The 26,302-nt window shown below is 51.2% G+C and overlaps 2 protein-coding genes across 7 annotated transcripts in view; both read right to left on the reverse strand.

Moving 5' to 3' along the window:
• Positions 1 to 5,285: 5,285 nt before the first annotated feature.
• SRP19 (signal recognition particle 19) lies at positions 5,286 to 10,330 on the reverse strand. Its single transcript, XM_004586347.3, has 5 exons — positions 10,182 to 10,330; positions 9,952 to 10,027; positions 8,528 to 8,599; positions 8,326 to 8,437; positions 5,286 to 5,535 (listed from the first exon to the last, which is right to left on the reverse strand). The coding sequence occupies exons 1-5, from the start codon at positions 10,220 to 10,222 to the stop codon at positions 5,402 to 5,404; spliced, it is 435 nt and encodes a 144-aa protein (XP_004586404.2). The 5' UTR covers positions 10,223 to 10,330; the 3' UTR covers positions 5,286 to 5,401.
• A 4,210-nt stretch (positions 10,331 to 14,540) lies between these two features.
• Positions 14,541 to 26,302, reverse strand: part of APC (APC regulator of WNT signaling pathway) — a 92,071-nt gene continuing 80,309 nt past the window's right edge. For 4 of the 6 annotated variants that reach the window (XM_058677485.1, XM_058677488.1, XM_058677487.1 and 1 more), the window contains 2 exons: positions 23,570 to 23,784; positions 14,541 to 22,151 (listed from right to left, as the gene is read on the reverse strand). In XM_058677485.1, coding sequence (XP_058533468.1) covers positions 15,629 to 22,151; positions 23,570 to 23,784 — 6,738 coding nt within the window. In that variant the 3' untranslated portion in view covers positions 14,541 to 15,628. The remainder of the gene's footprint in view (positions 22,152 to 23,569; positions 23,785 to 26,302) is intronic. The other 2 variants (XM_058677489.1, XM_058677490.1) reach the window with 2 other exon arrangements.

The following is a 26,302-nucleotide window of genomic DNA, read 5'->3' on the forward strand; positions in this document are numbered from 1 at the left end:
TCCCACAGATAAGGTTACATTTTTCTCGGTGAAAATTGGCACCTTCTCCCATCTACAAGGTGTGTAGCAATTAGCTTGTTAATAAATAAACATATTATCTGACAAGGAGAGGACCCAGGGCTACTGCTGCTGTCACTTGAGAAACTATAGAACACACCCTGAATACAGCTTGGTACAGTGGCCCTGTCCCTGAGTGCATCCTACAAGAAGCTGGAGTCACTGGCCATGGATGTGGGAATGTTAACAGCAGGAGTGAGTTGCTGAAGATGTGGTCTGCAGGCGTGACAACCGGCCCAGGAGGCACCGGGCACAGCCAGGGCCCTGCAGTCGGGGGCCCCAGAGGGAGACGAAGCCACAGCCTCGGCACCTCCTGCTGTGCGTGTGTCACCTTGCACCCCAGCGGTCCCTGCCCACAACCTCCACCATGGACCCACCTGCCACGTCCAGGCGGAAGGAGACCCTCTGGCCCCCGGCCTCGCAGCTGTACTCCCCGGCGTCCGCCGTGCCCGCCTGCTGCACCACCAGTCGCCGCGTGCAGCCCGCGGCCTCCATGCGCACCCTCGAGCTCGAGCTCAGCTTCTTCCCATCCTTGCACCACGCCACCTGCGTCTGCGCCTGGGCCACCTCGCAGCTCAGTGTGGCGCTGGCCCCCGCCTCGGTCCTCACCTCGCTGTGCGCCGCCTGCTCCTTGGCAAACACTACCTTGGGCTCTGTAATGGGCGAGCAACCCATGGTCAGGGGCCGGGCCAGACCCATCCCCGCACTCTCCACGCCTGCTGCTGCTGTCTCAAAAGCCCGGCCAGGGCCAGCGCCCCTTAAAGGAGAGAAACACACAGGACACAACCCTCCAGAAGACCCCAGGGAGGGGAGGCAGGGTTGTCGGGGCAAGCGTCCACAGGCAGCCAACCACATGAGCTTCAGCCTGCTCTGCACGGACCCGACTGAGCCCTGAGCACGCTCTGTGCAGACCAGGCAACTCCAGCACCCGTGTCCTGAGTGCTTCAGGCACCACACAGAGCACGGAGAGCCAGGGCAACCAAGCCCATCACCGCCCTGAGAGCCAAACGTCAGTGTGGGCCAACCAGGAGAGAGCTGGTGCCCAGCACGATGGCTCAACTGGCTCATGCTCCACCTACAAGCACCACCGTCCCATATGGGCGCCGGTTCGCATCCTGGCTACTCCTCTTCCCACCCAGCTCCCTGCTTCTGGCCTGGGAAAGCAGTCAAAGACGGCCCAAAGCCTTGGGACCCTGCACCCACATGGGAGACCCAGTTGAAACTCCTGGCTCCTGGCTTTGGATAGGCTCAGCTCCAGCCATTGTGACCATTTGGGGAGTGAACCAGCGGATGGAAGATCTCTCCCCTTCTGTCTGTAAATCTGCTTTCAAATAAATGAATTGGAAAAAATAAAAAAGACCAAGGAAAGAGAAGTGTATTACAAGGGCCTGGTGTGGTCAGCACAGACCTGCTTGTGCTCGGGATGTTATCTCATAGGGCGACAGACACGGAGATGCGTCACTGCCCAGATGGTCACCGGGCTGGCCCAGGCCAGAGTCTCGGCATTTCTGAGTGGCAGGGGCCCAAGCCCTTGGTCCACCTTCAGCTCCAGTCTCGTGCACGTTGGTAGGGTGCTGGTGTGGTGAGCGGCTGCTTAACCAGCGGCCCTCTGCGTCTGCTCCTTACCACCAAGTTGCATCTCTGTATTACAAAGCAGGAAGGCGTGTTCCCATCACCAGCTGCTAACTGCAGGGAAAGACCTTGTGGCTCTCATCGTGCGCTGACCAATTGCGTGGGACCCCCCTCCCTCACCTGAGTGCCTGGGCCAAGTCTTGACTGCTCTGCTTCCAATCCAACTTCCAACTAATGCATCTGGGAGACAGCAGAAAGTGGCCCAAGTGCTTGGGCCACCTGAGACCCAGATGGAGCTCCCAGCTCCTGCCTCGGCTTGGTGCCAGGCCTGACTATGGCTGGCATTTGGGGAGTGAGCCAATGGGCACTGGTTCATGTTCCAGTTGCCCCACTTCCCATCCAGCTCCCTGCTTGTGGCCTGGGAGGGCAGTCAAGGACGGCCCAAAGCCTTGGGACCCTGCACTCACGTGAGAGACCTGGAAGAGGCTTGAGGCTCCTGGCTTTGGATTGGCTCAGTTCCAGCCACTGCAGCCACTTGATCTTTCTTTCTGTAAATCTGCCTTTCCAATAAAAAGATAAATCTTTAAAAAAAAGCGAAATGAATATGAGTAACACTTCAACTTAGTAAATGCTCAGCTTTGCTCATTACAAGATTGTGTTTCTGGCCTTGCATGATAACCCAACTGGCTAATTCTCCTCTTCCAAGCGCTGGGATCCCCTCTGGTGCCGGTTCCTGTCCCGGCTCTTCCATCTCCCTTTCGTCCCCTGCTTTGGGCCTGGGAAAGCAGTGTAGGATGACCTTGCACCCAGGTGGGAGACCCGGAAAAGGCTCCTGGCTTTGGATCGGCTCAGCTCCTGTTGTTGCAGCCATTTGGGGAGTAAACCAGCGGACGGGAGATCTCCCATCTTTCCTTCTCTCATTCATCTCCTCTCTGTAAATCTTCCTTCCCAACAAAAATAAATTCTGACCACTCCTGTTGTCCCCTAATAATTTAAGACATCTTTCTATGCAAATATTTGGCTGTCCCACTTTGCAGTCAGTGCTGTGAAAGCCATACTCACCTTCCAAGCCTCGCTCGCAGCTACAGGCAGGAACCACAGCTTTCAACAATGCCCCTGGAGGGGCAGGTGCTGTGTTCCCGGTTAGTGTGGCTTGGGGTACCCACACCCCCAGGGCCTGGGTTCAAGTCCTTGCTCCACCAAGTCCAGCTTCCGGGTAACGTGCACACAGACGACAATGGCCAGGCACTGCAGTCCATCACCCACACGGGAGGCCTGGACGGTGTTCTGGGCTCTGGCTTGTCTGTCCCAGCCTTGGTTCATGCAGCTACGAGCAAAGCGAACCAGCAGAAGGGAGAATTGCCTTTAATTTAAAGAATTAAAACAGAGACTTCAATTTGCTAAGGGGGCTTAAAAAAAAAAAAAAAAGAGTGTAAGTAGAAGGTACAGAAGTAGCAGGCCTGGCTTTTTTCCTTCCTTGGACTCATGTAAATGCTGTGTGCTAGGTCAGCTGTTCCGTTAGCTTGATTCGACAATCATGGAGGCAGGCCTTTCTGCTTAGCCATTACAACACCCACACCTCAGCTCTGCCCTGAACGCGGCTTCTGTTCCTGTGCACCTAAGGTAATGTGGGAGACCCAGGCTGAAGCCCTGCTGCAGCCTAGTCCAGCTTCAGCTGCGCCAGGTCTGGGCAATGAGACAGCATCTACTGGAAACGTTTAAGGCAGCTCATAAATTTTGGTTTAGCCCAAGGCTCTGCAAGAACAAGAACTGGGAGACATCAAAATCCTCACTGAGACAGTGCTCCGAAACTGAGAAATAATCTACCCAACTTGGTTTCTCCTTCCCCCCCACTTTATCTGAAAGAGAGCCCTCCCACCAGTTGGTTTGCTCTCCAGGTGCCTGCGATAGCTAGGGCTACAGTTTGGTCAGGAATCAGGAACTTAATCCAGGGCTTCCTACATGGGTGGCAGGGACCCAACTACCCCCAGGGTGCACACCAGCTTCTAGTTGGGCTGGGAGCAGCAGCAGGAGGACTCAGACCACAGCCTTGGATGTCCGTGTCTCAGGAGGCAGCTTCCGCTGCTGCACCTGCCTACCTCACCTTAGCTTTTTTAAAGACATGATTTTAGAATTTCAATGGAAATTACATAAACATTTGAAAGAAGCCAGAGTTAACAGGGAGATTTTCCATCAGCTGGTCCAGGAGCTTGTTTTGGGTCTCCCACATGCGGCAGTGGCCCAAGGACGTTGTCTCTTTTCTGCTGCTATCCCCAGGCCATCAGCAGGCAGCTGAGATAGGAACTGATGCCCAAATGGGATGCAACATCACAGACTGCCGTCTTCCATACATCATCACAACATCACAACACTGGTCCTTGGAAACTACGCTTTTTTTTTTTTAAAGATTTATTCATTTTATTACAGCCAGATATACACAGACGAGGAGAGACAGAGAGGAAGATCTTCCGTCCGATGAGTCACTCCCCAAGTGAGCCGCAACGGCCGGTGCTGCGCCGATCCGAAGCCGGGAACCTAGAACCTCTTCCAGGTCTCCCACGTGGGTGCAGTGTCCCAATGCATTGGGCCGTCCTCAACTGCTTTCCCAGGCCACAAGCAGGGAGCTGGATGGGAAGTGGAACTGCCGGGATTAGAACCGGCGCCCATATGGGATCCCGGGGCTTTCAAGGCGAGGACTTTAGCCGCTAGGCCACGGCGCCGGGCCTGGAAACTACGCTCTTAAGCCTATAAAACCAGCAGATTTGGTGCAGTGGATAAAGCTGCCAGCCCATTTGGGAGCCAGCTGGTGAGCTTCCAATCCCTCTCCCTAACGGCGTGGGAAGGGCAGGGGCAGATGATTCAAGTCCCTGGGCCCCTGGCATCCTCGTGGAGAAGCAGAAGATCCTGGCTTCAGCCTGGTTTAGTTCCGGCCATTGTGGTCATCTGGGGAGGGAACCAGCAGACAGTTCTGTCTTTCCCTTCTTCAAATAAGTAACTGTCTTTCAAAAAAAAAAAAAAAAAAAAAAATCAAGCATGCAGCTTCAAACCAAGAACTCATGGGCCAAGACTGTGTACAGAGAGCACCAGGCAGGGCTCCGCGTGTGTGCTGGCCCGACTCCAGACACTGCGCTTCAGCCCAGCTCCTGCTGATGTGCCTGGCAAGGAAGTGGATGACGGCCCAAGCACCCGGGTCCTTGCTGCTCATCAGCCCCGACTGTTGTGGGCTTCTGGCGTGTGAGCAAGAGGGAAGATCTCCATCGCTGACTTTGGAAAAGCAACACGTGAACAGTGTTATTGCATGAACCAACCGGAGGGTACAATCCCAAGCCTGGCTGTTCACCCACACCCTGGCCCCTTCTCTCCTGCTGGGGTCTCGCGTCCTTCTCCCCAGTTACCTGCTCTGCCACCGACTAAGTCATAGACAAAGACTATCAAAGTCACTTGATACTTTTATTAACTTAAGAGATGAACAAAATGTGTCTTTCAGATCTTTCTAAACCTGTCTGAAACATGTGCCCATACAGAGGACAGAGGAACACAGGATTTCAAGTAACTTATGGTACAGTCCATTATCCATTTAAAAATATTCCTTTTTTCCACAAAAAGTCTTCCTTGAGGGACAAATTCTTTCTTGCATCCTGCATAAAAACAGACACAGACGCGTGGCGTGCGTCCACTGCACTCGAGTGAGGATGAGGATGCAGCAGGGACGCCCGGGTCCGGAAGTGACCCAGCAGTGGCGTCCGTCCACGGCCCTCGGCCCTCAGCTCTGTCACTTCTTCTTCTTCCCTCTGCCTTTTTTGCCTCCATCTCCTTGCTGGACACTGGGGTCACCACCTCCCGCCTTCTGCGTCCTTGTTTTCAGTTTGGGTATCATCTCTGCTGCATACAACATTACCGACTTACCTAGGAACCGAAAATTACAGAGTACATTCCGAGAAATAAGATACAAAAGGTCATTCATCTGAACATCATCAACTCAAGAAATCGGCACAACAGGAGCAATTTCTTAAAAAGAAATCCAGTAACTGAGCAGTGAGCTGTTCAAGTGGAGGCCTCTACTAGAGAAATGTACTAAGAGTGGGAACAATACCAAGAATTACACTTAGTTATGCATTTTCACTTTTTATGGAAAGGCAGACAGAAACACAGCCAAAGAGAGGTCTTGATCTGTTGGTTTACTCCCAGGAGTCTGGAACTGAGCCTGTCCTGCGTGAAGGAAAAGTCAAGGAACTGCACCACCACTGCTTTCCGGGGAGCCGGAGCCGGAAGTGCAGCTGGGACTCGGACGCAGCCTCTGTAACACGGATGGGGCAGTCCCAGCTGGGATCGCAACCACCGTTCCAGACGCCCAACCCCAAGTAAAAAAACCATAAAAGCACCAAGACAAAAATTCTGGATTTGGTTCTAGTAATTGACTTGAACATCAAATGAGAATATATCAAAATAAAACAGAGTGGTCAGAGTCAGAACAGCATACCTAAGGTACACAGCACAGCGTTTGCCTGCTAACCCAAACCAAATGTCCCTGAGCCACAGCAAGGCAGCACAGGCTCAGAGGACCACAGGCCCTGCCCCCACACCTGCTCCCCAGGGGACCACAGGCCCTGCCCCCACACCTGCTCCCCAGGGGACCACAGGCCCTGCCCCCACACCCGCTCCCCAGGGGACCACAGGCCCTGCCCCCACACCCGCTCCCCAGGGGACCACAGGGCCCTGCCCATGCACCTGCTCCCCAGGTCAAGGGCCTCAGGCTTTTTGTAGCAGCCCACGAGTTTCTTGCTGTTGGGAAGCCATATCTTTTTTTTTTTAATATTTATTTATTTTTATTACAAAGTCAGATATACGGAGAGGAGAGACAGAGAGGACGATCTTCCATCCGATGATTCACACCCCAAGCGGCCCCAGCGGCTGGAGCTGAGTCAATTGAAGTCAGGAGCCAGGAGCTTCTTCCGGGTCTCCCACACGGATGCAGGGTCCCAAGACTTTGGGCCGTCCTCAACTGCTTTCCCAGGCCACAAGCAGGGAGCTGGATGGGAAGCAGGGCTGCCGGGATTAGAACCGGCACCCATATGGGACCCCGGGTGTTTAAGGCGAGGAATTTAACCACTAGGCTATCGCGCTGGGCCCGAGCCATCTTTTCAACCATAGTTTTTATCTCCATTTCATTTACTGTTAGAATCCAAGGGGGTTTGTGGTCATGGAAAGAGAGTAAAAAGTCTAAAAGAAGAAAACACATTGAACATATTTATAGCTACCTATCCTGATAGGTTTTAGTATACAAACACCATGCTAGGGCCACTGTTGTGCACTGTCCTTGGTTAAACCACTGCCTGTCCAGCTGCTCCATTTCCAATCCAGTTCTCTGCCAATGTGCCTGGGAAAGCAATGGAAGACGGCTCAAGTGCTTGGGTCCTGCACCCATGGGAGACCCTGATGGAGCTCCAGGCTGCTGGTCCAGTCCCAGCCCGAGCTGCTGCGGTCACTTGGAGATCACCAGCGAATCTCTTTGTCTCTCCATCACACCACCTTCAAATCAATAAAATAAATCTTTCCAAAAAAAATTTTTAGGGCCCGGCGGCGTGGCCTAGTGGCCAAAGTCCTCGCCTTGAACACACCCCGGGATCCCATATGGGCGCCGGTTCTAATCCCGGCAGCTCCACTTCCCATCCAGCTCCCTACTTGTGGCCTGGGAAAGCAGTCAAGGACGCCCCAAGGCTTTGGGACACTGCACCCACATGGGAGACCCAGAAGAGGTTCCAGGTTCCCGGCTTCGGATCGGCGCGCACCGGCCCGTTGCGCTCACTTGGGGAGTGAATCATCGGACAGGTCTTCCTCTCTGTCTCTCCTCTCCGTATATCTGACTTTGTAATAAAAATGAATAAATCTTTAAAAAAAAAAATTTTTTTTTAATTGACTAAGAACAACTAAGCTATCAGTATTTCTGAGAATTTATTTCCCTTTACTCAAATCAAATGGAAGGACTTAAACTGGAGCTATGGAACCGGAGACAATAGCTTAATTTCCAAAATTTTTCAGAAACTTCAGAAACATAATATGTAAACAAAATTTTCATTTCCCAAACCAAAAAGTAGTATTTCATTGCACTGGCTTTCAGGGGGCCAGCCTGTGACGTGAGCATCCCCTCAGGGCCCGCGTGGTCTGCGAAGGCAGGAAGGCGGTAGCTCCAGCGCCTGGGCCCGTGCCTCTCACCTGGCGGACCTGGGTGGCTTCCGTCTGGAGCAGCCCCGGCCATTCAGGGGCTCAACCAGAGGATGGGAGAGCTCTGCTTTGTAGAGGGTAAGCACCGTTTTACATGTCAACGAAAGAACGTATCAGAGGTGCCATCAGCTTCTGACCCAGCCCTGTCTGTGGTCTTACAGTAGGTAACGTATCTGCTGAGGCATTTACCTAAATCTTACCATTTCAGGCATCTGTGTTTTTTTCCCCAATGATAGAATTAATGACTACTTTTGAAACCCTGTCACTCTTGACAGGCAAAGTAAGATGGAGAGATCTTCTGCTGGTTCACTCCTGACTGGCTTTAATGGCCGTAGCCAGGCCGGTGCTAAGCTAGAGCCAGGAGCTTCTCAGGCCTCCCTCTGTGGGACACTGACCTGCAGGTGGCCTGCGCGAGCCACCCTGGGACGCCGGCACCGAGGGGGCCAGCTCGAGCAGCGGCCAAAGGGAGCTTACGTGAGGGGAACTGTCCCAGGCAGAGGCTGCCATCCTCCTGCTTGAGCTGCACCCGGACACGGCCGCGGTACTGAACATCACGGTTCCACTCTCGAGAATACATTTTATTTTTCTAAGAGATAAAACGAAGTGAACACAGGCTTTTAGGAAGTCGTTATATCCAGGAGCAAAGTATGGAGAACAGCACAGACTGACGCCCTACCTCAAGAAACACGTTCAGTCCGACTGCTGAGCACACATCCTGAATCTCGGTGGCCGTGGGGTTCTCAACAGCCTGCAGGGAGAAGCAGACACGAGCTAACTGGACGGCCGCAGAAGGCACCACCAAATGCCCTCCTGCATGAAGCAGAGGGTCCTACAGCCGAGGAGGCATCACCACACGCCCTCCTGTACTGCATGGGGCAGACGGCCCTACAGCCACAGGAGGCATCACCACACGCCCTCCTGTACCGCATGGGGCAGAGGGCCCTTCAGCCGCAGGAGGTATCACCACAAGCCCTCCTGTACCGCATGGCGCAGACGGCCCTACAGCCACAGGAGGCATCACCACACGTCCTCCCGCATGGGGCAGAGGGTCCTTCAGCCGCAGGAGGTATCACCACACGTCCTCCTGTACCGCATGGGGCAGACGGCCCTACAGCCACAGGAGGTACCACCACACGCCCTCCTGTACAGCGTGGGGCAGACGGCCCTGCAGCCACAGGAGGTTATCACCACACGTCCTCCCACATGGGGCAGACGGCCCTACAGCCGCAGGAGGTACCACCACACGCCCTCCTGTACCGCATGGGGCAGACGGCCCTACAGCCACAGGAGGTGCCACCACACGTCCTCCCACATGGGGCAGACGGCCCTACAGCCGCAGGAGGTATCACCACACGTCCTCCTGTACCGCATGGGGCAGACGGCCCTACAGCCACAGGAGGTACCACCACACGTCCTCCTGTACCGCATGGGGCAGAGGGCCCTACAGCCACAGGAGGTATCACCACACGCCCTCCTGTACCGCATGGGGCAGACGGCCCTACAGCCACAGGAGGCATCACCACACGACCTCCCGCATGGGGCAGAGGGTCCTACAGCCACAGGAGGCATCACCACACGCCCTCCTGTACCGCATGGGGCAGACGGCCCTACAGCCGCAGGAGGCATCACCACACGCCCTCCTGTACCGCATGGGGCAGACGGCCCTACAGCCGCAGGAGGCATCACCACACGCCCTCCTGTACCGCATGGGGCAGACGGCCCTACAGCCACAGGAGGCATCACCACACATCCTCCCGCATGGGGCAGACGGCCCTATAGCCGCAGGAGGCATCACCACACGCCCTCCCGCATGGGGCAGCGGACTCAGTTCCCAGGGAGGACACTCGTGCATGCCCCGCTGCGTTTCTGCCTCTTTTCACCGGCCTTGCTCCAGCCACCTGTAGCTCTCCGCATCCAGATGGTACTTGAGCGAAGTGGTTGCCCAGCAGCACTGAGTAGTGTAACTACTCTGCAATGCACAACATTCCACACACTAAAGCTGACCATGTCCACACCCGCAGGACACCCTCCGCAGGTGTGGACGCGGCCGCCGCACCTGACAGGCTGACGTCACCGCCCCTCCCCGGCAGACCCGCTCACCTTACTGAGGGGGATGCGCCGGCCCTCGGCGATGGTCTTCTTGTTGTTCAGGTAGGCCGGGTAGATGCAGATGAACCTGCGGCCGGGACACCCCCCGTCCACTCAGAGCCCGTCCCTGACCCCAGCCCCGGCCCGGCCCCGCTCGTCGGTCCCCGGCCCGGCCCCGCTCGTCGGTCCCCGTCCGAGTTCCCGGTCCCCGGCCCAGCCGCTCGCTCCCTCCCGGCGCCCACCTGTCCTGGTCGGCCGGCGACCGCGCGGCGGCGCAGGCCATGTCCACGCTCACGCACCCACCGCGACCCACTGCGCCCGAGCTTCCGCCGGAAGACCCGCCTCCGGCCCGTGGCCACGCCCCTGGGCGGCCGGCGGCGCTCGGCTCGACGTGACGTGTCGACGTGCAACTCTGGCGAGCGGATGGCGGAAGGGGCGGGCGCGGCTTCCGGGTCCGGCCCTGGCCGGTCGGGGCGCGGTAGGCGCATGCGCCTTGGCGAAGCCCGGGTTGGCTTCCTCGCGCCGTCCACGCCAATCTGCGCCGTGGCCGGCAGCGGCCTGGTCCTCGGCTCTGCTGGCCGCCTCCCTCCCCGCCCCTCCCAGCCCCTCAGTCCGACCCCGGAGGCTCCGCGACCCTGGCCCCTCCTGCCCCCTGTTGTACTGCTTAGCTTAATTAACTATAGGAAAACTTTGGGCTGTGGTAACTTCCTGCATGGAAGCTTAAAACCCCCTGACTTTGGTACCTCCTCCAGTGTAGCCGGAGCTGCTGTCACCAAGCTGGAGAAAAAAAAAGACTCCTCCTAACATCCTACACTTGGGTCCGGTGTGATCTCCCTCGCACTCCACCACACTATGGTCATGTCTTAAGGACGGGCTGATGGCCGGGCAGGATTTGGCTAAATCATACAGATGTTTAACTCTAATGTCTTAACAATGGATTTAAATAATGTGGAAGCTCCTTACTTCCTGCACTGGGATCCAAGGGCGAGGCACCCGTCTGCCATCGCAGGGCAGTATGCAGATGACGTTAGATGGTCTGATTTCTGGAAACCGTTATCAGGAATCCACTTCCACAGACCAGCCAGGGTTCCCCCTCAGCTGACTGAAGGCTGGGCAGACCCAGCTGGCTTGTAGCAAGGCTTTTGCTTCTAGGGAAAGCTGGGAGGACACAAGGTGTTGGTCACCTCTGTGTGCACATACAGCCCCTGTTGGATTCTTATCTGTCTTAAGGTGGGAGGACAGACTAAGTAAAATCCATTTTGGTTAAACAGTTTTATTGAAAATCCCAAGTGAAGGAGTGTCAGTTTCGGGTTGGGGTTCGCTGTGGGGAATTCAGATTCCATGAAAGCAGTTTCTTCAATGGAGAGACCACAAGTAAAAGAATGAATGACCTTGCTCAGGTTCCACAGGATGCAACCTATCCTGTTCTATTACACCCAGCCCACCAGGAACCAAGTGCCATGTGCACTGCCACTTTATGGGATGCTGTCAGTGGGCCTAGCCTGCAGGGTAGCAGCTGGGTGACTCACGGGCAATGGGATATGCTTCCTTGGTAGTCCCCAGGCCCCATGTCTGGCTCGTACACAGATCCAGCGAGCTGTGTCAGTTCAGTGCAGGTCTCCCACCGTGGCAGAAAGGCCCCAGCCACCTGCATCACCAGCACTGCCTCCCAGGTGTGCACCGGCAGGATGCTGGAGCTGGGAATGGAGTTGGGATTCAAACCCAGGCACTTGGATGCGGACCTGCTATGCCAAGTGCCCACTTCACTCCTGTACTAAGTGTTTAAGCCAATGTCATTTAGAGAAGGTAGTTTAAAAAAGAATTTGAAAGGCAGAGTGACAGAAGGGAGGGAAAGAGGTATCTCCCATCCGCTGGTTCACCTCCAAATGGCCACAGCACACAGCAGTCTCATGTGGGGCAGAGGCCAGCAGCCAGGAGGTGCCCCTGGTCTCCCACATGTGTGGCAGGAGCCCAGCTTCAGTCTGGTCCAGCATGGACTGTTACCAGCATCTGGGGAGTGAACTAGTGCCATGTGAGCTCTGTTGAGTTATAAATAAAATGTAAAGAGTCACCAAGGTGCTCCTAACTGGTTTTATGTTAGTTCGAGTTACTTCAGTAACAAAACAGGCTTAGTTTCCAAATGAAGCAAAGTAGAATTAGACCTCAGCCAAGGCAGAGATGGCTTCCCAGTGCGTCTCTGTCACCTCCTCCGTAGCAGGCTTTGTTCTGATTTTTGTTGCAGTTTCACGACGCCAACCAAGCACCACAGCCCTAGCCCTGCACTGCTCTCCGTTCCAGCCAGAAAGCTCCCTGGAATAGTTTGGTGGTTTTCTTTTCTAAGCCAAGCCATGCAAGTGTCCAGCCACTGACCAGCCACTGACGAGTCTCTTGCAGTCAGGTCCTCACTGCCTGTGCTGCTCAGGGGAAAGGAAGGGTGGGTGCCTGCGTCACTGACCGGGCAGCGTGGCTCAATGTGTGGACACCAGTGGGCACTGGGGCAAACAGGGCAGGCCACACCTGGCATTTCCCCACCCCCGCTCATGTGCATTATATTCAGTGGTCACCACCTTCACTAGTATACATTACGCTGATTATTTTTAGATAGGAAAATAACAATCATGTAAGGTCAGGAAAACAAGCAAGTAGTCACAAATGTAGAGAAAGAACTATCCTGGTATCAGAGAAAAGAAAAGTGTATTTAGCACCAAGAACAGTATTATACATATAAAACATACAGGTTCAAAGAAGCATGACAGTCTAACAGAAGCAGGGCTTGTCTCAGATCACAGTTGTGAGATTGGCAGAAGACTGGGGTTACAGCAGCCATAGTCCAGGGATTCAAAATTACAAAGGATACATCAGTCAATACAGAGCAATGGCATTCACCACCCTCTCCCCTCCTTCCCTTTGTTTTTAATTAACCCAGAGTAGCAGGAGCCGTATTTTACACAACCAAGACATTCTGACTGTACAGTGTCATCTTGCCCTCTTGGGGCTTAATTCTTACAGTATTTCACTTCTTCCCTTGCTTCCTCTTTCATTTCAGTGCCCCGATCACTGATGGTTTACTCTCAAGCACCACTCTGGTTAACTGGTAGCCAACTGTACACCTTTCTTCACCAGAAACCGTTCTTTCCTCATCGCAAAGCTCCCCATTTCTTCTGGTCTCCTGCACACCCACATTCCATGTTTGCCAAAGGCTGTGGATAGCCTCCGTGACACCCTGTCCCAAAGGATGATCCCGTCCATTGTGTCTGCCAGGTGTGCCTGCTTTTGGGAGCTGACAGGCCCTGTCAGGGCAGAAGGCTCAGTGGTTGAGTGTTTTGCCTAGAAGAGGGGGAGGGATTTTCTTGTTGGTGTACTTTGTCAGAGTACGGGGTCTTGGCTGATCTGCACTGGAGGGGTGTGTGTGACGGCCCAGGGATGGGACTGCATGGCAGTCCCTAACCAGCAGCACTTGTTGGAAAGGCAGATCTATGGGCTCCTCCTCAAACCTTGGGTCAGATATTGGGGCAGGGCTCATTTGGGTCTTGATAAGCATTTTTGGGACTCACATGCACTAATTTGGAAGCCACTGCCTTAGGATTTGTTTGCTGCAACCCAGAACGAGTTAGGGCATTGGCCCCTGTACCCTAAGCAGTCTTAACACTAGGTATACACCCTTCATAAGAGCAAGCCTCAACTGGGACCCCTGGTCCTGCCCCCAGCCAGAGGTACCAGGAACTTCCACAGGCAGGACTGTCCCAGTAGGCTGTTCTGAGGGGCACTTCTCCTCCAGCCCAAGGGTCCCCCAATGGTGCTGCCTGCAAGAATTCACTTTTCAGGCAGAGAAGGTAGTCTCACCTCCAGCAATGACAAGGCTCCAGACCCCATCCCTTCACTTAAATTAAAAGCTAATTTAATTCTAAGGTTCCATCTCTTTCCATAACAATGCTAGGGCTTATAAAATCCTGCACTTTACATGTAGATAGCTTCCAAAGTTAAGTGGGGGTGTTCACAAAGGAGAGTGGGTTTCAGAGTCACAGTGCTTCACTTACTTCACTCCGGATGCAAAGAAGTCATCCACTTTCTGGTGGCTGTGAACTGCCATGGCACTGGCTCCTCGCCTCACCCTTCACCCTGCAACTCCACCAGCCTTCAAAGTCCTTTTTCCCTTTCTGAAGGCAGAGTGCACCATTTTATTCACGAAAAATGAATTTTCCAGATTTTTCAACAAATGTGAGCATTACCACCACAGTGACCCTTCCAATAGCTGAGAGCAGACTTGGGGATGATACAATAAGGCTCATTATCTGTGTTAGTTTGTGTTTTCTCCTCAAAGGAGAACTCTCAGCCACACACTGCAGCTATCACAGTAGCCCCTCGGCTTCTCTTAGCTGAGCATGGTGACAGCCTGGCCGCCCCTGGTTGAACGCTCTCTGCCACAACACAGAGTCGTAAGAGCTGTTCACTTCAGACACAGTGACAAGAGGGGACGAGGAAGAGGTGTTCACACTGGAGGAGACCACCTGTACCTACGCGTGAGGTCAATTACGAAGAAGGCCATTCCATGTGGCTCTGTGACGGTCAATGCTGGGCCCTGCGCTAGTGCCTGAATCTGTCATCATGCCATCTGGTGGAGTCAGATAAAGAAGCAGAATGGGGAAACACTCCTTATACGGAAGTGCTAGTCACAGTAAGAAGTTACCTTCCAGGAATGGTTAAGTACCAACAGTCGTCTTCAATTTTTTTTATTATTATTACAGTAAGAGGAATTTGACTCTTAATGCATAGAATCAGAAGAAACAAAATTTTGTAGAAGCTTTTTAAAGAGGCCTTTTTGACAGTTAATACAAATGTGAAATAAGACCTTTCAAACAAATACCAGTTTCAGTCATAGTTTACATACAGCAATAATTTATTCTGAAACGTCCTTTTAGTTTGTTGAGACACAATTCCTGTCTCATTAATAAAAGAGCAGCCATCTCACCTCAAATACCAGAATATACAACAAGATAAAGCATAGCAAAAATTCTACCTACTTTCAGATCAAATCTAGTTCAGGTAAAATAGTTGCATTCAATGTTTTACAGTTACACAGACTTGTCTTGTGTGCATTGTAACACTGAAGCTACCTATGACATCATGTGACCACAGAACCGTCACTCATCACTTCTGAAAATGAACCACCAGTTTCACTCATGCAGTGAGGCAAAGCAGGCTGGGTAAACTTGTTCACCAGGAACCATATTACTGTGAATTTCACAGCCACATGATTAGTTATGACATTAGATGGACTCACAGCACTAAACATTTTTTTTTGCATAAATACCAATTTCTCCCTGATGTAAGTTTAGTCAGTTTATAATCTAGAAATGACTGATAACAGCAATATATCATATTTTCTATATAGCGTTCATTATTTTAAGACAAGCAATAATTAAAGGATGATGGGATGGGATTCTGCTTAAATCCTTGTAAAACATACTGTACAAATATACTTGGCTTTCTTAACTATCAAGAGTGCTTCCCAAAATACGACCAGTGAAGACAGAGTATACTATCAAATATGGCTTCCAGAACAAAAACCCTCCAACAAGAATTAAACCTATTTACAAAAATGTCCAGGTTTTTAGTTTCACTAGAAAACAAAACTTCTATCTAGCAAGTCAAATTAACATGTAAATGCCTCAGTTTCACGCCCCGGCTCTTACACCGAAGTCACAAGGTAAGACCCAGAGTGCCGTTTGGGACTTTGACTTCCACCGGATTCTGTGCTGTCGGTTTTTGAATCTCGTTTCTTGGTGTTGTTATTCACGGGAGTGGGGATCTGGGAGGGCCGGGCTGAGGAGCCATCTGCACTGCTCTTCCGAGGACTGGGGTTGTAGTTAAAGGGGGTCACCCTGGCAGCCACAGTCCCACTGGGTGAGCTGTGTTTGCTGGAGCTGCTGGAGCTGAACGGGGTACGCTCTGCCAAGGAACTCTCGTTGCTGTCCGACGCAGCAATGGCATTACTCTGTCCTGGTTTTATCTCGGCTCCTTTTTGGTCAGGGGCGTCAACCTGAATGAAGGAGTTTAGACGGTTTCCCAGGCCCGCGGTATGTGTGGGAGCACTGCCGCTGCCTGCGGTTTGCTTTCCCTGATTATCTCGTGAATCTTTTACGTTTGGATTCCCCTTTCCTGAAACACCGTCAATCACAGGGGGAGTGTTAGCTGTAGGAGATCTTCCAGACCTGGGGTTGTTAATGGGGCAGTCCTCAATCCTCACCCAAACGTCCTCTGTTTTAGAAACCGCAGGTGCCATTTGATAAATCAGACTCTTGGATTCAGCACCGTTTGCAGCACCTGAGGAAGTACTCTGCGAAGTACTATTTGTGGGGGAAATTTCATTTTCTTTTATTTTTCTCCAGGTCCCTTTTGTGGATATTTGGTTTTCTTTATTTTGCTTGGTTCCTGACATACAGGTTACGTGCTTTTCATCCTCACTTTTTGCTTTCTCACTGGATTCTGAGGAAGCAGAAAGAATGGAAGAGGAGCTCCCAGTTCTTCTCCATGTACTCACTCGGGGCAGGGAAGACGAGTGCTTGCTGTGTTCGCGTTTCCAGGTCCCGGACCTGTTGACGGGCAGTCTGGAAGGACTTTCTGAGTGGGAGCGTGCTATGTCATGGCGCTTTGCTGGCCTGCCATCATTGTACTCGAGAGTGGGGCTGAGATTAGGTGGGAGTTTTCGCCACACACCAGCCTGACCGGACGAATGTGTGGACAGAGACATATCGGGAAGGGAAGGACTTAACACTGGAGTTTGGGCCTGGGACCTCGTGGGAGAATCTGGTCTGGAAGATGGAGAGAGAGATTCAAATGAAGCCGACTCCTCCAGTTTTCTTCTTAGGGTAGGGCTTGGAGCTTCTTTGATGAAAGTCGACTGGCGCACTAACACAGGTCTCTCTGATCTATCAGATTCACTTCCACTGGATTTAGTGGAAGGCATTCTAGAAAGTTCTACTTTCTTACTAGATCCACTGCCGTTACTCATCTGATTCAGTCCTTTAGAGGCAGACTCACTTCTTGGGATACAACTGCCATTCTTGGACAGGCCTGTTTGCTTGGTGAGGTTCTGCTGGCTCATCTGCCTGCCAGGGGCTGCGTAGGACACCTTCCCGGAGCCCGAGGACTTGGTTGAAGCAGTACTGGGGGAGGATGTCCGTGGCAGTTGAGATAGTTTGTTAGGAGGACTTATTCCGTTTCGACCAGGGGAAATGGAGTTTCTCCCTGGAGACTGCATGGGCCTACTAAGTGGCTGCTGGGCAGGTCTGGAAGGAGTGGACTCTCTAGATCCTGACCTAGAAGATCCTTTGTTTGATCCACCTGTTTGGGATGTCGGCGGCCTGGGGGCAGGGCTTAACTCTGACTTCCCTGATGGCGTGGCTCCCCTGGGAGACGTGCTGGTGGTGGTGGCTGCCTGGCCCTCACCAGGGCTCTTGGAGGCCGGTGTCTTGAGGGGTGGGCCTTTTTTAGAAACAGGACTTGTACTTGACGAGCTATTTCGGACTCCTGGAATATGAATCATCGTCCTACCTCGGGAGATTGAAGGCATATTTGTGGGAAGGGGCTGCTTCGTTTGGCTGGAAACTTCTGAATTAGAGCGGACTTTTCCAGTAATCAAACTCTTGTAAACTTTTTTTCCTCCTTTGATTCCTTTACTTTCAGATTCGATCTTCTTCGTTTCCAATGTGCTCTTCTCACCAGGTTTTAGAATCCGTGGGCCTTTGTTACTTGTGAAAGGTTTTTCTTCTTGATCAGGTGTAAGGTGAAATGGGGATCCCAGTGAGATTCCAGACTTCAGTGAGAGGATGGAATCGGAGTCGGATGAAGCCTGCCTGGACAGACACGCGGCAGCGGCAGCTTGATGCAAGCTGCTCACGATGGAATTCGCACCTTCCTGAATAGCTTTCCAGTCAAAGTTTTCTGAATCCGGGGACAAGCCGTGTTCGGAGTCTGGTCTCTGTGTGTCTTTCAGGTCCAGTGTCAGACCTTCAGCCAGGACGCCGCTGGTGTTTCTGGGGCTCTGCTTGTCCTGCCCGCCCTGGGGTCTGGAGGGCTTTTTCTTCTTTGGCATTGCAGAAGTGATGCACTCCTGCAGCAGGTCGTCTTCCGAATCAATGCTAAGGGAACTGAGAGAGCTGTTTCTTGAGAAGCAGACAGGCGTGTCTTCCACATGGAAGGACTTAGGGGCGTACCCTGATGCCTGGGGCTTACTTGGTTCTCCCTGTGAGTCGGGGGGCTCACTCTCTTTGACAGGTCCATTCTCCTTGTTGTTGTTTTCTTGGTCAATGTCACTGAGAGAACTCAGAGAGGAATTCCGAGAAAAGCAAACAGGAGTATTTTCAATAGCAAAGTTCTGTAATTTCTCATCCGCTGCCGCCCCTCTGTCGGGTACGTCTTTGGACGACTGGGGAAAAGTGGACGGCTTCTGCTGCCCTCGTCCTGCTGGGTGTTTGGGGACGACTTGCATCTTGCCACCTGACGCTTGGTTTGCAGTTACATCTGGGTGGCTGGTAACTTTAGCTTCCGACGCTGTATTTTCTTTTCCCTTTCTTAATTCAGCTTTCTCTCTGGAAAGGTCAACATCACCATCATCGAAATCCAGAGAACTCAAAGAATCGTTTCGTGAGAAACAGTAAGGAGTTCCTTCGACAGGCGTGTAGTGATGAGGCGAATCGAAAGGAACGCCTGCTCGGACCCGGTCTTCGTTACTAGGCAGTGTGTCATTCAAGGCCTTGGAATTATTTTTCAAGTTTTGTTTCTTTGAATCTTTGGAGTCTGAGGAATTTCTTTCAGCACTTAAAATGTTTTTTGAGTCTGTGTTTCTTCTCACGCGCGTCCTGTACTCGGCGCTTTGTGGCAGAGGTCTTACTGGTGAAGTCGGTTTCTTTTTCTTGCCTTCCAGCTGGCTTTTGTTGGCTCCAGATGAAGACACAGAGGCTTGCTGGACTTGGTCCATTATCTTCTTCACACGGAAAGGCTTGTGGCTCTTCCCCTTGGGCATAGCAGAATTAATGCATTCTGCAAGAATGTCGCCTTCCTCTGCTTTAGTGTCATCCACTGCCAAGGCATTCCCTCTGTGTGCCTCATCTGTGCTTCTGCCTTCTGTGGGAACGGTGTCTCGTTTTTCAAGTTCAGTGGCCCGTGCTCGTGCTCCCCCTCCATCTCCAACAGCTAACTCATTTGGAGGGGATTCAATTGTTAGATCACTTAGGGATGTGGCTGTGGAAAAGTTGATGGGTGTCCCCTCTACACAATACACCCGTGGCATATCATCTCCCGGCGTAAAGCTAACATGCTTCTGGGCTTGCAGCCTGTTTTGGGATGGGAGAAGTTTGTACACAGGCAGCTGACTTGGCTTCCTTGCCACAGGTGGTGGCAATTTTGAAGCTGTCTGGGCTAGCTTCTTGGCTTTGCGGGATGACTTTGTTGGCATGGCAGAAATGATACATTCTTCTAGTATTTCGATATCGTCCTCATCTGAGTCATCCAGCAGGTCCTTTTCAGAATCGGCAGGCTTTTCTGCCTCCTTCTGCTGGTTTTCACTGGACTCTTCAGGCTGCTCGGGTTCCGCTTCATTTCCGTTGTCATTTTCCTGAACTGGAGGCATGATTCTCAACTCCACGTCTTTCTGTATAAATGGCTCATCGAGGCTCAGAGCACTCAGGCTAGATGAACAAGAAAATCCGTCTGGAGTACTTTCTGTTGCAAAGTGTAATAAAGTGTCGGCGTCAGGGAGAGCCTGAGCCCTCTGAGCCGCCGCACTGACAGCAGCTTGCTTAGTCCCGCTCTCCTCCTCCGCAGCTGGAGCTTTGTTTGTGGGGACCTCTCGCTTGGCTTGCACTGTCTGAGGAGGTGGTGGAGGGGTCTTACTTCTGCTTGGTGGCATGGTTTGTCCAGGGCTATCCGGCAGGTCACTGGGGCTGATAACGCCACTTACCATACCGCTGCACGGCTCGCTCTGCACGGAGCTGGCAATGGAGCGGCTCTCAAAGCTGTCCAGAGAGCTGACAGAAGTGCATCTGCTGAACATGAGCGGAGTCTCCTGAACATAGTGCTCTGGGGGGCTCTTGGGGGTCTGCGCCCCACTTTTGGAGGGAGACTTGGCTCCTGAAGATAACTCGCCGGCTTTCTGCCTGGCTGGTTCTGATGACAGACCAGAGGCCTGCAGTCTGCTGGCTTTGGTTCTTACATGCTGGGACACGGCTGGAGCTTCACTCACAGGATCTTCTGCAGATCTAGGCCCACCGTTTTCTTTTATCTCTGCTATCTGTAGAGTATTAGCAGAAACTGCCTCCTGTGTTGTCTGATCACACCCTATTTCATCTTCAGCTGATGACAAAGAAGATAATGAACTGCACCTTGAGAAACATATTGGGGTATCTTCTACACAGTACGTCTGTATCGTTTCCTGGTTAATAGTGGTAGTCTTTGGTGCCTGGGCACTTCTGTTCTGTGCTGAACCTGGGTGAAGCTGAGTCTGCCTCTTGGCATTAGATGAGGGGGCAGCTGCCTTCTCGCTGCCTGCAGGGACGTGTTGTTCAGTTTTAGTGCTCTGTGCAGATGAGCTCTTTGGGAATGAGAATGGTGGTTTCTGGGAGGAAGGGACATCAGCGGTGTACTTCAAGCTGTAGTCAATAGGCTGGTCTGCATGATGCTTCTCTTCGTTATACTTCATGCTGTAACTTGTTGGTCTCTCTTCTTCTCCGTGCTGTTCTTCCTCAGAGTAACGCTCACTATAGTTGGTTGGTTTATCATCTTCATAATCGTCTTCCTGACACAAGGACTGGTTTACATTTTGATTAACTCGATTTCCTTCCGAACCACTGGTTCCCCTGGCCCTGTACGGGGAAACACACTCCTGCTGTGTGAAGTGTGGCTGGAACTTGAGGTGCTTCTCATCATTGCTCTCGGCATACACCGGGTAAGCTGCGCCCTGGCCCCGGGCCGGCCTCGGCTCACCATGCTTTATTTCCTCTTCGATGATATGTTTTGATCTTGCCCATCTTTCATTCTGTGAAGGACTCTGCCTTCCAGAATTCAACTGCTCATCTGAATATTTGAGGCTGTAATTTATTGGTGTATCAAGCTCCCCATCGTTGTCATCCATATGATTGGCACTGTGTATTTTATGGGCTAAGTCAGCTGGATATTGACCGTAACTGCAAAATTTACTCTCGTCATCTTCAGAATAGGATTCGATGGAGGGTTTCATCTGACCTCTTTTACCATAGCCATCACTGCTACTGACACTATTTAAACTGTCATTTGAAGATCTCTTACATTCTAGTTTGGCACAAGGCACAGAACACGTCCTGTTTGAATTTTCTGACTTAGTGAAACTGTAAGTGCTGGAAAGGGCACGGGCACCCGAGCTGCTTCTCAGTGCCGCCCTGTCATCTGGCACACAATGCAGGTCGGTGGCAGACCCCGAACTTCTGTTCTCCTGGGAGGTGGGAATGGCCGAGACGTCCTCCACGCCTGCGGCCGCTGGGGCTACAGGGCTGGAGATCTGCAAGCCTCGCTTTGAAGAGCTTCCTGTACCTTCTGTCGCTGTGTGGTAGCCGCTCAGGCCAATTCCTCTTTCTCGCTCCAGACTTCTATCTTTCTCAGAACGAGAACTGTCTAAGCTTCCCCTAGATGAAGAGGAGCTGGGCAACACTGCCGTGTTCAGATAGGGTGAAAGGACAGTCATGTTTCCAGGATTAAAGTTGTCTGGCCTGTTATCATCGTGTCGGTTGGCGTCAAAGACATAGTCCCCATAGAGGCTCTGCTTGTGTCTCTGCTTGCTCCGGTGAGGTGCCTTGGGACTCAAGTTGTCAATATTGTCGAAAGTTTCTGATAAATGCTGAGCATCTAACTCTGCTTCCAGGGCTTTCTGCTTCCTAACATGAAGAGATGGCAGGCTTGAGCCAGGGGACATAATGTTGGCATCCTTGTATTTAGCGGGTCTGTTTGCCATGAGATTCCTCAAAGCTGCAGCACTTCCCATAGCAATCATTTTGTGCTTTGAGTGAATGAGGTTCTTGAGCATGCTGACTGCCCCCATGTCCCATAGTGCTTCTTGGTCCTTGGGATTTCTTGCTGAGAGATTCCACAAAGTTCCGCATGCGTTACTGACAATTGTCAAACTATGAGATTTTAAGTGTTGTAACAAGGTTTGTAGGCAGTTGTTGTCTCTTAGGATTTGCCTGAAGTGAAAACAAGAAATCATGGAAATTCAGGTAACAAAACAGAGTGCAGAAAACAACAATTAAAAGAGAAAACATAAACTCCTAACATTTCATACACAGTGTAACTGTGCTGATTTCCTTAGAGTCTAAGCACGCCATGTCTTTTGTTACTTATTAGTTTGTTTTATGTTCACTACTTTAAAGCATATATCTGTCACACTAAAATCAGCAGAAGTGCTATTTTTAAAATCCATTCTACATTTCCAATTCTGACTGGTAACTAACTACAACAGCTTTCGGGAAGCAGCAGGCGCTCCTCCCACAGGGCAGCAGGTTTCTGATTTCCATTCTACCAACAGATCATCAATCTGATGCCAGACATGAACCCTACAAGACTCGCATCTGTACAGGCCCCACAGCGCTGACTGATGAGTCATCCTGGAAGAAGGATCTGGAATGGCAGATCTTTATACAGCCAAGGCAGACGCTGGGAGCTCCTGGGTCAACAACCCCATGTTTCTAGAATAATCTCAGTGTCTTGGGCTTGACCTTCTGGGACTGCCATGCTCCTCACAAGGTGTGTCTTGTCACATTCTATGTGTAGTCATTCTTTAAAAAAATAAAGCGATCAAAACTTTCAAAACATTTAAATAATACAAAACCAAGAGCTGAGAAGCATCCCAACAATTTCTGGGACTGGAAAGAGCCCCAGCTTGTTCAAGGACAGCACAGGCGCTGGCACAGGGTTACGATCACAGCACAGAAAGCTCTCACAACACTCTTCGCCCTGCAGCCCAGCTGCCAGGCTCGCTCCTGCCGAGCACAAGCAGGTCCCCTGGCATAGCTGAGCAGCCCGGAAGATGGGAGGCTTGGGTCCGTGCTTCAAAACTGACAGAAAAGACATCAATATTCTTAGAGTCCTTTTACAAAAGGGCCTGATCCTTTCTCTGGAGGAACAATACTGGAGAAATCTTGGAAATGAGCAGGCTGTGGAAGACACCTGTGCTGAGAGCACACAGAGCAGCTTCTGCCACTGTGCACCTGCACTGCGGGCCTGCTCAGCTTGACCGGGAGCGCGGCCGTGGCCACATGACAGCAGCAGCAGAATGAGAGCTGTCTGCCTCCCCCGTCACTTGTGTTTTACAATATAGTCCTCATATTCCTTTATGTTACACTAATAAACAGAAGGGGTTTTGCTCTAATTTGTCGCTCTTAGGTTTTTCTTTATATATCTATGGGCTATACTTTTTTTGTTTTGAGATATTATGTGCTTACTACGGTGTAAGTATGTGAGATAAACTGGAGTTAACAGCTAATAAAAAACTTAATAAAATATACATTTTTTGGCGTGGAACTTTTGTAACAACACAAAATCTTTTTGAGGGTATAAACTCTATAGTAATTGATTTAAAAGCAACACAAAGCTCTCTGTGTACCTGTGGTCCTCATTTGTGGCTATCAAGCTGGACACATTGCGTAATATCCCACCTCCACTTTCAATAATGGCTAAAGTGTTCGTCTGGCTCCGGTAAGTGAGCGTGCCAACCAAAAACGCAAGGGCACCATCTACAGAGCAGATGTCAGCTTTGTTCTCAGTGCAGTGTGCCGACAAGTTCCATAAGGCACTCAATACACTTTTGAGGGTTGATTCCTATTAAGAAATGGAATATGTACCATCTAATTAGAGTTGGAATTTGTCTCTCAAAAACTACTCAACAAAAATACTAAAAAAAAAATTTTCCCAACTCCCACCCCTCACTGAGAAATTACTAGGGACATTCCACTTAGAATAACTTCCATAAAACAACAAATGAAAGCTAAATCAGTGCTAACCCTATATAAAACAAGCAAACACAACATTAAGTTAATGGTATACAACGTATCTTAAAAGGACTTGCATTAAAATATGAAACCTAACTGATAATGTATTATGAAAAACACATTTTCAGTATAATACAAACTGGATTCTATATACCATAACGATATAGCACTATACCTAAGAATTACTATAACACGACTAGACCAAGTTGAAAAGCAGCATGTACAATAGATTCTGTTTAGAACACACACATGTATCTATTTAATGTTAATCAAATTAACAATGTTAAAAAGAAAAAAGGATACTGGAAAAACTAATATTTCTTAAAATTCCTACAGAACCAAAGTAACTGCAAGATACCAGAACTCTTTATACTATCAAAGTAGCACAGCAACAAGCTGATGCCCAACTAAAGGCATCCAATCAAAACCTGCCAGGATCCTTCTTACTATTTATAGTGACTCAAAGAACAAGCATTTTAAAACATCCATTTTCCTATCACAGCTAGAGGCACTCTAGGAGTTGTAAACACAGGAAATTGATAGCTGTTTTGAAGATTCCAATAATTTACTTTTGGTAGATAAAAAAGATGTAAGAAGTTAGCATTGTGGGACATAAAAATCCCACATGGGCACCTCATGGGGTTCGTGTCCCACGTGCCCCACTCCCAATCCAGCTCCCAGCCATTGTGCCTCGGAAAGCAGCAGGAGAGGCCCAAGTCCTTGGGACCCTGCCACCCGCATGAGGAGCCGGACGGAGCGCCTGCTTCCTGCGTGCCCGGCCCAGCAGCTGCAGCCGTCTGCGCACGAACCAGAGGACGCAAGATTTCGCTTCTGCTTTTTCTCCACCTCTGACTCTTTGTTCTTTCCAAAAACTACAGACCGTTCATGAGACACTGTACTCTGTGCTGCAGCTCTGCGTCTTCAGGGACAAGACGCTGCTCCTGAGGGGAAAGGGGTCAGCAGCGACGGTCTGATCTGCACAAGGGACAGCAGTCCTGTTGGGGAAGGGAGGAGGGAAACCGGCCTGTGACTAGCACAGGGACGGACACACGCAGGAACAAGCCACTTCATGCCCTCATCAAGGAAGCAGGCGCAGACAGGAAGAAGGGCTCTCTGCAATCAAGCTGCAGGAGGAAAAGAGCTTTGCCAACTTACATGGTGGGTGAGGTAACATCGGGCATGCCCAGATTCCAGCATACAGCAAACTGCAACTGGCCCAGATGTGCAGACTGAAAGCATGTCCAGAGCTAAGCTTTTTTTTAAATTATTTTTTATTGGAAAGTTAGATTTACAGAGAGAAGAAGAGAAAGAAATATCTTTCATCTGCTGGTTCACTCCCCAAGTGGCTGCAACAGCCGCTGCTGAGTTGGTCTGAAGCCAGGAGCTTCTTCTGGGTCTCCCACACAGGTGCAGGGTCACAAGGTCCTGGGCCTTCCTCCACTGCTTTCCCAGGACAAGAGCAGGGGCTGGAAGGGAACTGGGACAGTTGATGCCCATATGGGATCCTGACACATGCAAGGTGAGGAGTTTAGCCACTAGGCTACTGTGTTGGGCCTGAGCTGTGTTTTATAGTTCAACTAGAGGGTACAGGGAGAAATGATTACAGGTTGGAAATCTTAACATCTATAATCCAATTTTCAGCAAGGTATGTAATCAGAAAGTATAAAATATTTGTGTATAAAACTTCGTGTGAACCTAAGTTTTGTTCCTCTTGTAAATACTCTGGAGTGAAATGGTTGGGTCACTGGAGTAGGTGTAGTTTAAACACAGGGCACAGCGGCTGCACCACCGTCCTGTGCACTCAGTACTCTGTAGAGTCCCAGCTGCTCCACTTCCTCGACAGCTCTGACTAGACTACCAGGACGTGTGCGGCTGCAGCTCACGAGAGCTACAGCTTGCATTTCCCTTTCAGGGCTTCCTCGCCACTCAGTTTTTTTTTTTTTTTTTTTTTTTTTTTACAGACATACAGAGAGGAGGAGAGACAGAGAGGAAGATCTTCCGTCCGATGATTCACTCCCCAAGTGAGCCGCAACGGGCCGATGCGCGCCGATCTGCGCCGATCCAAAGCCGGGAACCTGGAACCACTTCCGGGTCTCCCACGAGGGTGCAGTGTCCCAAAGCATTGGGCCGTCCTCAACTGCTTTCCCAGGCCACAAGCAGGGAGCTGGATGGGAAGTGGAGCTGCCGGGATTAGAACCGGCGCCCATATGGGATCCCGGGGCTTTTAAGGCGAGGACTTTAGCCGCTAGGCCACACCGCCGGGCCCGCCACTCAGGTTTTTGCTGAAGAATAACAGATCTTATGCCCAGCCAGCAGGTCTATGCAGACTCTGAGTAGCATGCCCGTCA

This window comes from Ochotona princeps, chromosome 19, assembly GCF_030435755.1.
Source record: "Ochotona princeps isolate mOchPri1 chromosome 19, mOchPri1.hap1, whole genome shotgun sequence".
Classification (NCBI taxonomy): Eukaryota; Metazoa; Chordata; class Mammalia; order Lagomorpha; family Ochotonidae; genus Ochotona; species Ochotona princeps.